At 38.7% G+C, this 14939-nt stretch overlaps 1 protein-coding gene across 4 annotated transcripts in view; it reads left to right on the forward strand.

Annotated features, from left to right (window-relative positions):
- The window catches only part of MAPK10 (mitogen-activated protein kinase 10), a 293550-nt gene that overhangs the window by 136803 nt on the left and 141808 nt on the right, over window positions 1-14939 (forward strand). For 3 of the 4 annotated variants that reach the window (XM_059666124.1, XM_059666105.1, XM_059666096.1), the window contains exon 3: window positions 2006-2077. In XM_059666124.1, the coding sequence (XP_059522107.1) occupies window positions 2012-2077 (66 nt within the window). In that variant the 5' untranslated portion in view covers window positions 2006-2011. Of the gene's footprint in view, window positions 1-2005; window positions 2105-14939 lie in introns of those variants that run through there. The other variant, XM_059666115.1, reaches the window with a different exon arrangement.

The raw sequence follows: 14939 nt of genomic DNA on the forward strand, positions 1-14939 counted from the left end.
TTTTGTTTGCAACACATGCAGAAATGTGAGAGGCCCACAGAGAATTGTCTCCCAGCAGGGATGTGCTTTCTCCCTTCCCCTACCTCATATTAATGACCAATTGTCTCAGCAGGACTTAATGCACACTTTCTTTATTCTGAGATATCTTTAATATAATTAGATTTAAGTGACTATATTAACAAAATATAATATGGTCAGGTTTCCATACGTCAGTGGTTCTCAACCTTCTGGCCCTTTAAATACAGTTCCTCATGTTGTGACCTAACCATAAAATTATTTTCGTTGCTACTTCATAACTGTAATGTTGCTACTGTTATGAATCATAATGTAAATATCTGATATGCAGGATGGTCTTAGGCGACCCCTGTGAAAGGGTCGTTTGACCGCCAAAGGGGTCGCGACCCACAGGTTGAGAACCGCTGCCATATATGTATGTGTGTTTTGGGGCTCTCAGTTCTATTGTTAGTCTGTCTCTGCATCAACCCTACATAACCTTAATTACTAGAGCTTTAAAAAACAAATCTCAATCTGTGGTAGAGCAATTCCTTGCTTCCCCCCCACCTCCCCACAGACCAATGCCCACCTTGTTTTTCTTCAGGAATGTCTTACAGTTTCTTGTCCTTTCATTCTTCTTTAAATTTAAAAATCTGCACAAGTTCCAATGTAAAACGTTTTTTTCTTGAAATTCAGACCTTCCTTCTGGGATTGTTTAGCTTGCTTCAGACATGTGTTTAGAACTTCCTATGGGAAAAGTTTTGCAGGGGTCGCCAGTGGGATTTCCCACCATAGGTGGATTCGAAGCTTTGTTTCCTGTACTCTGCATTGCTGCCCTTAAGAACTCAGGGTCTAGTCTCCAGACATCAGCAGATGGCCTGGGCCAAGCGGCAGCTTCAACTTATTGACTTTCTGCATGGATCCTTTCACATTGTTTTCAGCGCCTCAGAACTTTTCTTGCCTTTTTTGGGCAGTTCAGCTATGCACGTTAGAAGATATTTTGTATATTCCATCTACCTTTTTTAGGAGTTTTGCCTTGAGAGTGGTTTTCAGGATATCTACTTGTTCATATTGCCAGAAACAAGTCTTTTGTCAATGTGGTCTTAAAATTCTTTCATCTCACAGAATTGTGTCATACACACAATAAACATTCAACAAAGTGTGTTTATTTGAACTGATAAGATTTCCTCGGGTTTCTGTGATGCTGCCTCATCATTTCCAAGTAACTTAGCATTTATACCATTAGATAAATTTTGTCTTCTTAAAACTTTACAGAATTATAAAATATTTTAAACATGCAGAAAATAATATAATTGAAATATTTGTACTCGCCATCAAGATTAAACCATGTTAATATAGTGCCCTATTTTCTTTAGTCTATGGTTATATGGTTATTTAACGAAGTGATATATATTACCATTTTGTATATTTTTAAAGTTTACATTAATAATATAGTGGTTTTCATACCCTTTTGAAACTTGCTTTTTTCCCCACTCAGCATCATGTTTGAAAATTTTATCTATGTTGATTCCTTAAACTCTAATTTAATTATTCCAATTCCTGAATATAATTTTATTACAAATTACATTTTATTTAATAGTCCCTGTTTTCTAGAATAAACATCCTTATATACATATATATATATATATATATATATATATATATCCTCTTGAAACTAATGTTTGAGAAATTTTTAAAATTAGATGCCTAGAACTGAAATTGTTATATGATAAGATATACTTTAATTTATTATGTGTACTCAATTTCTTATATCTATTCTTTATGATTGTGATAATGTTGATCATTATAGAAGATAGGACATTTTTATATTCTTTTTTACTTAATATTTATAATTTGTGAAAAGCACTTATTAATGGTCTGAATAAGGATCATGCTGAAATATGTTGTGCATGACACCTTGTGTATAATTCAAATTATATTAAAATTTGTATAGTTAAATAATGAATAATTAGGTGATTTGGAAAGTCACACCCCTCCTTTTTCTCTGTAGGTATTTATGAGCCTCCATTTATTGTACTACTGCAGTGAACCAACCTTGGATGTGAAAATTGCCTTTTGTCAGGTGTGTGTTTCTTAGAGGTAAAACAAGGTACAGTATATTCCCTTGTATTTCCATTTTGCCATTCCATCTTGCACATGTTCCACATCAAATCTAGTATTTAAGTAATATTAAAAGTAGTTTAGGAAGTAGAAGAGGATACTTAAATGTTTTTTCTTTCGTAGTTCATTTAAGTTAGAATAGGAATGAAGAGATTTCCTTTTAATGATTATAAATATAGCATTTAATCACTTATAAAGTGGTTTCTTATTAGGTTTCACTTATACTTAACATTTTTAAAATTTCTTTTCAATTTCTTGAAATGAGGCTGAAGTCTCTGTTACTATTTCTCATCCTAAGGACAGATGGGCCCTGAGTAGCTCCAATACTCCTATGTAATAATGTGCAGTTTGCTGATATCCAGTCTAACCAGTAGTTAGTAATAACATCTAAGCAATAATAATGACAAATAAATAATGAATTTAATAAGTAGACTTAATCTATAATGAATAGTAAGAAGGTGACAACAATGATTGGTCGTGTGAATGGAGCAGGTTGGAATTTCTTCTTGTATTTATATCAACTCTAATTTTAAGAGAGAGGCTCCTTGAGGCACCTATGCTTGTTACAGATGTGCTTAAGGGAGTCCTAACCTAAGCCTGTTGTCAGTGTATAATTAATAGTGCTCCCTTTTCTCTCAGGAATCGTTCTTTGGAAAATACTGTAAATTTTATGATAATTCCATTTACACCCCAAGCAGAGTGCTTCACGTCAGTTTGTCTTTAATCATTTTTTATTGTATCTTCTCATTTAACTGTGTGGTAAATAGAAAAGATATGCATCCATTGAAACAAGGTTTAAAAAAATTCCTCTGCAGCTCCTATTATTTTAATATAATCTTTTCTGATCCTATTAATATGAGCTTCTTAGAGAAAATATACAGAAGTATAAAGGGAAAGAAAACATTGGTATATTTATCCTCCCTGAACATAGTTAAAACTGCTGTGGGAAAGTAAAATGTGTCACCTGCTGTGAATAGGATTTGCTGATTAGTCTCATCTCCCAAAACTGCGAACGTGGTGACTGAAGCCTCAAGGCCTTGGTAACTTCTCTTACAAGAACTCTGGAGCTGGAGAGCCTTGACTAGAAATTGTATCTACCACTTCTTGGCCATTTACTTGTAACCTTGGGCAAGTTAGTTAGCCTCTCTGTGCTTCAGTTTTCTTATTGTGAAAAGGGGAAAATAATACTGCCTATCTTCTATTGTTACGGGAATTAAATCAGTTAATACTCACAAAGCACCGAGAACAGTGTTGGAATATGTGTTTGTCAAATAGACAAGTCCATCCTATATAATAAAAGGCTAATGTGAAAATTGACCAAAGGGCAGAATGACTGGTCACTATGACACGCACTGACCACCAGGGACCAGACGTTCCATGCAGGAGCTGGGCTCTGGTGGTCAATGTGCTCCCACAGGGGGAGCGCCACTTAGCCAGAAGCCGGGCTCATGGCTGGTGAGTGCACTGGCGGTGGTCGGAGCCTCTCGCACCTCCACGGCAGCCGGACAGTCCCTGAGGGCTCCCAGACTGTGAGAGGGAGCAGGCCAGGCTGAGGGACAACCCCCCCCCTCAAGTGCACAAATTTTGTGCACTGGGATTCTAGTTTTAAATAAATGTACATTCACTCTTCTGGTGCTCCCATCGAGTCCCAGTGTTTTCATTATTAGCAGTATCATGAATACTCCTGCAGTTGTATCTCCAACCCAACCCTTTCCCTGAAACCAGACTTGTAGTTCAACTCTCTGTTCTACATCTCCTCTTAGGTGTCTAATAGGCATATCAAATTACACATATTCCAAACCAAGCCCTTGATCTTTCCTACAACATGTCTTTGTTCGTTATTTCAGTAAATGCTAAATCCATCTTTCCAATTGATTAGAACCAAATTTTTGGAATTATCTTTTGGGCAACACTTCACATCCAACCTGTCAGCAAATTCTGTTGGCTCTACATTCAAAGCATATCTAGAATCTCATCACTTCTTACCATTCTCTCCATTACCACTCTGGTCCACACTACCATCACCTCTTGCCTGGATTATTGCAAGAGCTTCCAACTTAGCTCACCCCCAAATGTTTACTCTGGAAATATCACCAAGCATGACATTTGAAAAATATAAGTGAGATCATGTCATGCCTTGGCTAAAAACAAAGCAAAACAAAACAAAACAAAAACCTTGCAATGTTTTCCCATCTTACTTGTGGTAAAAACCAAAATTCTTATAATAAATACCCAAGCCTTTACCATCTAGCCAGTAGAAACCCTCCCTGAAGTGTTCTTCCTTTATTATCCACTTGGCCCACTCCTTCACAACTTCAGGGCTTTGTTAAAATGCCATTTTTAAAGGGAGATTTTCCTGACTATCCTATTTAAAATTGCCTCTTCTTATCTCACACTGCCTCCTCAACTTCTTTGCTTTTCTTTTTTTCTGACACACACTTTTCGGTATCTGATATATTATCCATGTGACAGGTATGTTGCTTCTCTCTCTCCACTAGAGTACATTTTCTTACTTGGGCAGGATTTTTTCAGTGGTGTGTCGGAACCAGCTTACATGGGCTCACAAGTGTTGGTTGTACACATCTCTTCCCAACTCTAAGTTCAATGATGAGAGGTTGGTAGATTAAAATCTGTCACGGAAGGAGTTTTGCATAATGTAAATAAGCAATTGCTACAAATAAGTCCTCTTGCCTCCTCCAACACCCCTGAAATGTTGAACATTTACCAGCACATTGTTGGAATTTTGTCTCATTTGCACACTGCTGCCCTGCAGGACTAACAATAATATGTGGCCTAGGGCAGGCTTTTACCAAATATGTACCTAATGAATGAATACATGATACATGATTATGTAATCAGTTGCAACTATGATAGTTCTCTGGCGGAAATGAATGAATTTCTGAGCCCTACCACTTTAAGTTTTATGACTGTGATCCTAGCCATTTACTATGGACATTAAACACTTAAAAAATAAACAACAAATAAGAAAACTAAGTTCATATTTTACATAGTTCAAGATTAAAACTGAATTTAGCCCTACCTGGTTTGGCTCAATGGATACAGCATCAGCCTGTGAACTGAAGGATCCTGGGTTTGATTCTGGTCAAGGGCAGGTAACTCGGTTGCAGGTTGCAGGCTCCTCCCTGGTCTGGGGCCTTGGTTGGGGCTAGTGCAGGAGGCAATCAATTGATGTGTTTTCCTCACACCGATATTTCTCTCTGTCTTTCCCTCTCTCTTCCACTCTCTCTAAAACAAAAATCAATGGGAAAATATCCTTGGGTGAGGATTAAAAAACCCCGCAAACAAACAAAAACAAAAAACACACACCACTGATCTTAAAATTTATTAATTAAAAATCTAAAAACATCAGCTATTTTTTTAGTCCAAAAAGTGTTTGTATAAGTTGAATTTATTTTCAAATTAGCTCCCAATATTTGAGTAAAGATACAGAATGTAGTTCTAACAAGATCTCCTTTAAAGCAAAGAAATAAAGAGAAGTGAAGCGTGACGTTTCTAATGACTGAACTTTTTGCTTTCTAGGAACTTTCAGTGGCTAGAAAATATAATGCATAGTCTGCAACTTCCCCAAATTTAAAAATATTATAGCAAGCAGAAACTTTCTATTGGGACTCCATATCTCATTTACTTTGCAGATAGAATTTTTATTTGTTAATAACATTTATTTTTTTTCTCTCTCCTGTAGCACTGTTTTCAGAGACAAAATAATATGTTGGCATTTACTTTCAAAATGTGTTCTTTGGAAGCTTCTGGTTTCATGAGACATCTCATGGATTCTTGTGCTGTGGTGTTTCATGTAATCACCAGCAGGGTTAGATTGCTCCCAATTTCTTGCCATAGAGACTATACAAAGACCTAAAGTAATTTGTCAACAATTAGTGATCAAGTATATCCAGACTTCAGACCTCTTGGATCTTAATATGTGGCTTTTTAAAAATATGTTAGATTTCCAATTTTCACTGTTATCAATAAGAAATCACAGAAAATAAACTTGCCTACATAGTTATTTATCAACAGAAAATATCTATATTATCTGTAATAGTATTAGCCTTATTTCTTAATTGAATTATTTGAAGAAAATGGGATTAAGTTTTTAAACTGCTCTTATTTGTTTTGTTGTTTTTTTTATAATCCCATCAAGCAACTTTTGCAAGCAAGCAGTTTCTTGTTATATTCTGGGGAGAAATCTGTCTTTGAAGTGTTAGACAATAAAAGAACAATTTATAGTTTGCACTAGTATGAATCCTTTACAAAAATATAGACCTACAGGGAGTTGAAACTGCAAAAACTCTTGATCCTCTTGAGAAATAGGTAAGCCTTCTTTTCTCAGTTGAACAAAAAAGTACGGAGCTGTTAAATTTCATATGAATTAAAAAGTTTTGTGGAAAGTGCTATTTTTGGACCTCTGGTGCAGTGAACAGATGAGTCAGGGTTTTAACCAGGGAATATAGACACAGAGAGAGAGAGCCCGTGTTGGAAACTGCAGGCATACCCACTGGTGCCTGCAGAATTTATGAGATCCTAATGGGCATTACCATTAGTTGTACAGGTTTGTGTTTTTCTCACTCAGAGGTGACCACCTCGGGGACAGGACCAACACATCCTCATCCTTGACTTCCAAACCCAGAAATCTGCTTTAATTCAGTAAATGTTCAATAAATGCTTTTTAAATAAAAGAGAGTAAATAAATCTTAATAGAAAACACCACTTCTGGAGTAGAAAATTGTTTGCTTGCTTTTCAAAATTAAGTCACTTTTTCAATATCTTAACATCTTATAAGTGTACTAGGGGCCCGGTGCACGAAATTCGTGCACTGGGTGTGTGTGGGGGGGGGGAGGGGGGAGTGTCCCTCAGCCCAGCCTGCCCCCTCTCACATACTGGGAGCCCTCAGGCGTTGACCCCCATCACCCTCCAATCGCAGGATCGGCCCCTTGCCCAGGCCTGACGCCTCTGGCCTAGGTGTCCAGCCCCGGGCAGCGGGGACCCGCAGTGGCAGCGGGTGGCGCTGCGATCATGTGGGCTCCGCCCCTGCCCCTGCAGGACGCCTCTGACTGAGGCGTCCGGCCCGGGCAGCGGGGACCCACAGCTGCAGCGGCCCCGCGATCGTGGGCTTCGCTTTAGGCCCAGGCAAGGGACCCCTAGCTCCTGGGACTGCCAGCTTCGACCGTGCCCAGCTCCCATCGCTGGCTCCACCCCTACTTCCTGCTCTCACTGGCCAGGGCAGAAAAGGCGCCTGATTCTCCGATCATGGCTGGGGGGCAGGGCCAAGGCGGCCCCAGGGCTGCCTTTGCCCTGCCCCCCAGCTCTTAGCTCCCCCTGGGTTTCTGATCACTGTCAGTGGCAGGGGGCTTCTTCCTGCTTTCCCTTTCGCCTCCCTGCATTGTGCCTACATATGCAAATTAACCACCATCTTGTTGGCAGTTAACTGCCAATCTTAGCTGGCAGTTAACTGTCAATCTTAGTTGGCAGTTAACTGCCAATCTTAGTTGGCAGTTAATTTGCATATAGCCCTGATTAGCCAATGAAAAGGGTAGCTCGTACGCCAATTACCATTTTTCTCTTTTATTAGTGTTGATTAGCAATAGATTTCATTGCGTTTTGGTTATTTTGGTAATCACAAATCAGTGTTTACCTAACATTTATTTGAAAGTTTTTAAATAAAAAGTTAACTTATTGTCCTTTTTAAATGTTTGCTGATGCTTGAGTTGGTTATCAATTATTTAAAATGATTTCTTGATTTCTGAAAGTCTGAGACACAGGGGGTTCATATTAATGAAGCAACATTTGTAAGTTTAAGTAGCACTAGAACTAAAGGAACTAAGCTCAGGGGGCTTCTTTTTGGCTATGACACAGAAAACTATGCCTCTGTGCAAAGTAGGTATCTATTCATTGACTGATTATTATTTGATTCCACCATTTATTTATTCAGCATGTCTTTACTGAGTACCTATAATATGGATCTGTAACTTGCAGAAATTAGGGATACAGGATAAATTATAGGGTTATTCCCTTCAAAGAGCACACTGCCTGATCTAAAGCACAGGAGAGGGTGGCTAGGCTTATAAACATAAAGAAGACCTACTCCTCTTTGAGGTAAAGACCTCAGTGATAACTGTAGGCCAAACAATAATGGATCAGAAAAACCCCAAGCCCCCAATAATTATTGAATGCTTCCTATGTGTGAAGACTTCATTAAGATTTTTTCTCTCTCAATCTTCACAACATTATTAATTATCACAAGGCATTATCCAATTATGTTTTATTCTGGAGTTGGAAATCTCATTATACTAGAAAGTCTTTTCCTGAAATCTTGAACTTGAACTTCTTGAAATCTTTTATTGGTGTACAGTGTTTTGGCTGAAGTGAGTAGCAACTAAATAGAACCACAATGCTATGATAATTTGCAAAGAAGCCAAATATCCCATTGTTCACCAGTAGGAAAAAATAAAGAATTTTACATAAATTCTAAAAGATGAATGTTATAAATAAAGCTTAAAATATTACTGGGAATATGACAAAAAATAGCTGCCTCATTGAGGAGTTCTTATTGTCAAAATTTGAATTCTTACTGGTTTTTGATATAGCACCTTGTTTTTTGATACATGTGATAATTAAGACTGAGCATGTTGATTTTTTTTTTTTATAGTTAAAGGATGCCTTGGAACACATAACAAATAGAATAGCAAGCATTGTTTCTGCTGACTTTACATAACAATCCTACAGTGGCATCATGAAGCGACTCGATATGCTAGTCATAACTATGAAAATGACTAGCTCAATATCACTTGTGCCAAAAGCAGAATCATCACTTTAGGCAGATACTTTTCAGTATCCAAAAGACAATACTTAAAGTATATCAAACAGATTGACCAGTTAATTTTCTGGAGATGCATTTTGCAGCTAATTCATTTTGGCTAGCCTATTGAGATAGATCAATATAATATCATAACACCTCTAATAGTGCTTGCCATACAGTAAGTGTTCAATAAATATTTAACAAATAGATGAAATTAGGCCCATTAAATTTATATCCTGTTCTGAAAATCCAGTTTTCCATTACCAACACACGATTGTCTGCTTCAATCCTGAATTGTGAAATGTTCACTCTATTTCGAGACAATCCTATATAATAAAGAGCTAATATGCTAATTAGACCAAACAGCAGAACGACCATCCAGACAACCTTCCAGATGACTGTCCAGATGACCTTCCAGATGAAGCCAGGGCTGTGAGGGCTGGCCAAGGCTGAGAGGGGCTGCAAGGGCCGAGCATCTTGCACAAATTTCATTTATCAGGCCTCTAGTTATTAAATAAAAGGACATGCTATTTATCTATTTATCTTGATTTCCTAAGCCATATTCCCATAGCTAGCTTTATTATAAGAAACCCACATCACTGTTTTAAATTATTTTAGCTGAACAAATGAGTGGTTTTGTAAAAAAAGAGCACATTGCCCTAACTGGTTCCTCAGTGGTTAAAGCAATGGTCCATAGAGTGAAGGGGGTGTGGTTTTGATTCCGATCAAAGGCATGTATTGGGGTTGCAGGCTCGATCCCTGGCCTTGGTTGGGGGCATGTGTGGGAGGCAAACATCTCTCACTTCGATGTTTCTCTCTGTGTGTCTCTCACCCTCCCTTCCATGCTCTCTAAAAATCAATGGGGAAAAAAAATTCCTCAGGTGAGGATTAACAACAACAACAACAAAAAAACACATGTCTTGGAGTTGAATGATTGGATGAGCTTCATTACATATTAATTGGGACCACTAATTAATAGTTCTAAGACTTTGAGCCAATTAACAGCTCATTTCTCAGCTGTTGTTAGTGTTAAATATCCTATATAAATAAAAGGTGAATATGCACATTGTCCCCTTGACTGGGAGTTTGACCAGGAATTCGACCAGGGGATGAGGTCGGCCGGCCAAACTCCTGTGCCCCCTCCCCCCAGCCTGCTCAGCCCTATCGGCCTAAGGGCAGACAGGCCAGACCCCACCCATGCACGAATTTGTGCACCAGGCCTCTAGTATTATATAACAGAATACATAGTTCACCTTTAGTAAGTAAGCAATTAATACTAGTTCACCTTTCTTTCTTCCCTTGACTCATATGACTCATATGACTCATGGATATACTGCTTACTAGCTATGGGCACCCCTCAGAAAGCAGCCTGACTAATGTGGAACCTGTAACTGTAAGTGTGGCTACGGTCTTTAATCCCAATGAGAAACGGTGGTTAAGAAGAAAACTCCCACTATTAAAAGAGCTGCTCCCACAGAGGTTAGCTTCTGGTAGCATTTTACTATGATCATTCATCAAGGGCCACTCTTTTCAGTGGCCCATTGTAGGCACACTCTGAGCAGGGGGTGCTGAGTAGGATCCTTTCAGGGCATATGCCAGATGACTGCTTTTCTGAGGGACCTCCATGGGCCTGCAGCTTGTGCAGTGCAGTGGTTGATTAAAATCTCTCTCTTTGTGCCTTGTTATCAGGAATTCAATTTCATATGAGTCATATTTACCTGAGACTCAAACTCCCCTGGTGCTAGTGGGAGTGAGGTTCTTAGGATAACTTCAGAAAATGAATTTTCTAAGAATCACATGGGAGGATGGGATGTGGAAGAAGGCTTTATTTGTGTGTAATTACATTTCTCAGGTTCCAAAGTCCCCTGCCCCTTAAGCCAGTCCTGGAAAAGGTGCAGCTAGCATTCCAGCAGAGCCAGAAGCCAGGCCAGTGTCCAGAGCTGCTGTTCCATGTTGCAGCCGGGTGTGGTTTAGCATTGAAGTTAAAGTTCATCAGTCCACGTGTGGAGTCCTACAGGGCTGTGGGCCATGTGGGCACAGGGGAGCACATCCCCCTGCCACAGGAGAGCCAGGGAACCCAGTGTGCCAGAGAGAGAAGAGAGAAGAGCCACCTTCTGTTGTTTGGAAGTTTAAATATTCAGGTCTTGTGAACTTGCAGTGGCCATGCCTATCCTGGCCACTGACTTGTTCTCCGGTATGACTGGCAGACAGGTAGGCGCCTTTCCACATCACTCAGACCTTTACTGGGCTTGAGTCTAAACAGTCTTTGTGCAGTCCCTCCCCCCATTGATCAGCAGGGAATAGACTTGGAAAGTGTTAAATGCAGCTTTTGGCAAAGCTGTATAAATGGCCTGCCTATATTATCTAATCTTCCCTTTGTCCCTTTCCTGTTAAATAATAACCAGATTATTGCAACGGTATCAATATGAAACATATTTCTATATCCTTTGATTATTTCTATATTCTATGCCCATTGTTTGGTTCCAGGTTTATTATAGAAAGAACTATTGAATATATTCTTCTTGTACGTAAGTGATAGAGAAATTTTACCTTTTCTATGAACTTCTTTGATGCATATATGAGATCGATGAATCAAAACTAGACACTCGTTGCCATTGTGCTGTGTTGCTGTCATTTTTTCTTTGGCTTTCTGGAAGCATGACACTAAGTTTTGTGCTCAAGGCAGTACCTACCCTTAACTTAAGACCTTGGGGCAGACTGTCATCTCCCAGCCTCTGCTTTATGTGACATTTGTTCTTAAAACCAGACTTAATGGTTTTAGTGTTCCTATATCTTTTATGGTGAGCTGCACAAATCCTTTTCAGAACCACAAGGAATCTATATATATAAAAGCCTAAGTGACTGTTACGACCGAACGACCGGAACAACCCGTCGATCAGTCAGTATGACGCACACTGAGCACAAGAGGGCAGACGCCCAACGCAGGTGGTCAGTGCGCTCCCACAGCCAACCTCCCACAGTCCCTTCCCCCAGCTGGTCCCTCCCTCAGGCTGGTCAGCCAACCTCCCGCAGTCCCATCCCATGGCCAGTCCCTCTCCCCAACTGGCTGGCCCTGATCAGCCCCAATCAGGGCTGGCTGGCCAACCTCCCACAGTCCCTCCCCCAAGACCAGCCAATCAACCTCCTGCAGTCTTTCCTCCCCCCCCCCCCCCCGGCCAGACAGCCTCCCTGGCCCTGATTGGGACTGGGTGAGAAGGCCATGATTGGCCCTGATTGCCAGCCAAGTCTAGGGACCCCACCCATGCATGAATTCGTGTACCAGGCCTCTAGTATAAATAATAAATGAATGAAAGAATAAAGTAACTTGTTCAAGGTTTCAGAGCTATTAAGTGCAGAAGTAATCCAGGCATATCATTAAAAAGAAACTAAGGAAGCTTAACCTCTAAAAATTCTTAAACCTCAATATTTTCTGCTCAAAAATTAACTAGCAGTAACATAGCAGTCATGCACACATGAAAATGGGGAGGGAGTGCTTGTGGAATGTAGGTTATTCAGTATGAGAAAAATGCAATCAAGGCTTTGGACACCTGCAGGATAAGATCAGTCATATGGGGCATTTTTCTTTGCAAAACTCCATGCTTATAGGCCAGCAACTGAACTGATGATGGGGACTCGTTGCACAAGGCCCTTCCTTACAAGCCTGCATAAAGTGCAGCCTTTTCACAGCACAGATTATATTTAGAACAGATTTCCTCTCTCCCTACCAAATGGCCAGTGGCAAGAAAGCCTTCTTTTAATTTAGCTTTAAAATTTTTGGCAGATGGGAGACGAGGAGAAATTTGCCTTGAATTTTTGCAAAAGAAAATTCAATTAAATTCTATTATATTCACGTAGAAATAATTATTGAAAGATTTGACTTTGGGTGGTGGGCACATGGTTCAATATACAGATCTTGTAACATAGAAACCCACACTTGAAACTTATATGTTCACGTTGACCAATGTCACTCAAATAAATTTAATTTAAAAATAAAATATCTCTTATTAAAAAAGAAATAATTATTGAGATTTAAATACAAGATTAATATTCAGTGGAGGAATTATTTTTAAAAATAACTTGATCAATAGAATAGACAATACTAAATCTGTAGTTATTTTGAACCATAATGATCTTCAAAATTTACCATTGTGTTGATTTATAATTTTTTAAATATAATATTCCTTCTTTGTAATTCTTTCTTTCTTTCTTTTTTTCTTTCTTCCTTTCTTTCTTCCTTCCTTCCTTCCTTCCTTCCTTTCTTTCTTTCTTTCTTTCTTTCTTTCTTTCTTTCTTTCTTTCTTTCTTTCTTTCTTTCTTTCTTTCTTTCTTTCTTTCTTCTCCTTTCTTCTTTCTTTCCTTCTTTTAAAAAATTTATTTAGAGAGAGAGGGAGGGAGAGGGAGAAAGAAACATCGATGTGAGAGAGGAACATCGATCAGCTGCCTCCTGCACACCTCCTACTGGGGATCAAGTCCACAACCAGGGCATGTGCCTTGACTGGGAATGGAACCAGTAACCTTTTGGTGCCTGGCCGATGCACAACCAACTGAGCACACTGAACTGGGCTGTCATTAACTCAATCAACATATTCTTTTCTGGAAAGAGATTGTCTATTTTGCTGAGAATTTATAAAAATCTTGAATTTCAGACAGTCTTCCCAAGCATTTTAGTATAAATTTAATATAAAGAATATAAAGAGATGATGGAAATTTTGAGCTAATTGAGAGAACATTGGTCAGGCACTCTATTGCACCTATGAGATAGGAAAACACATCCCTGGGGATTATGACATCTGGGCCTGATAAACAGGTGCTGATATCAAGGAGAGTCATCCTGGCATCATTTTTAACTTTTGCATCCTTTGTTTACTTGGTTTGACCTGCATTGCTTCCAGTTTTTGCCTCTCCAAATAGCCCTCTTTGAATGGTGACATCTACTACCTCCCGTGTTTTCTAAAATAGTTGTTCTGAGACTGATGGTCGCCAGAGGGGAAGCAGGTTAGGGGACTGGGTGAAACAGGTGAAAGGGTTAAGAAGTATAAATTGGTAGTTACAAAATAGTCATGGGGATGTAAATTATAGCATATCATCAATATTGTAGTAACTCTGCATGGTGCCAGGTGGGTACCAGAAATATCAGGGGAACACTTTGTTAAGTATATGATTGTCTAGCCACTATGCTATAGACCTGAAACTAATACTAAATAATATTGAATGTAAACAGTAGTTAAGAAATAAAATTTAAATAAAATGAAATGGAAGTTCTGAAAGTGTGAAGCTTTTTAGAAATACAAATTCTTAGTGCTACCATAGTTCCATTGAATCAACACTTTTTAGGGGGGCTCAACGGATTGCCTTAAATTACTGCTCTTCTCAATATGAATTTTTGTTTCTCTCTTTCTAATCATCAGCTCTCTTTGGTTCTTCTCAGTTCAAATCATAAGTTATGGGACCTAAGTTAAGGATATTCTAAAACATGTAACTGGAGAAATTTTTTTTAGCATTGACAGTATTTTTCCATAGTGCGCTTAATGGTATATTTTAACAGGCACTTAGAGAAAAGTTTGTTTGAACTTTACAGTTATGACAAACAAGACTGCCTGGAAATTGGGGATAAAATATACTGTGTTAAATATGTTCTATGCTTTTTAAAACTCAATTTGGATTTGTAAGCTTAGGGCACAGACGAGATCTGGGGGAAGTTCTTCAACACAACACATTGCCATCCAAGAAAATTTCCATGCTGTTATCCCTGAGTCTTACTGCTCATAATTAAAATAGCCTTTCCCCAATGATTTGAGAATTATTACTTCCAAAAATGTATTTCCTAACCTTTAGATTTTATTTAAAGTTTAATTCAAAATTAAATATAAAGAGGATACTTGGAAGGAAAATGTGTGTGTGAATTCACAATTACTGTGATGATGATTTTCAATCTTATTTTGAGAAATTATGTGCTCTGAAATGGAGATAAAAGATCACTGAGTAATTGTTATTGTAGAAAATATGCTAG

The sequence above is a fragment of the Myotis daubentonii genome, chromosome 1, assembly GCF_963259705.1.
Source record: "Myotis daubentonii chromosome 1, mMyoDau2.1, whole genome shotgun sequence".
Lineage (NCBI taxonomy): Eukaryota > Metazoa > Chordata > Mammalia > Chiroptera > Vespertilionidae > Myotis > Myotis daubentonii.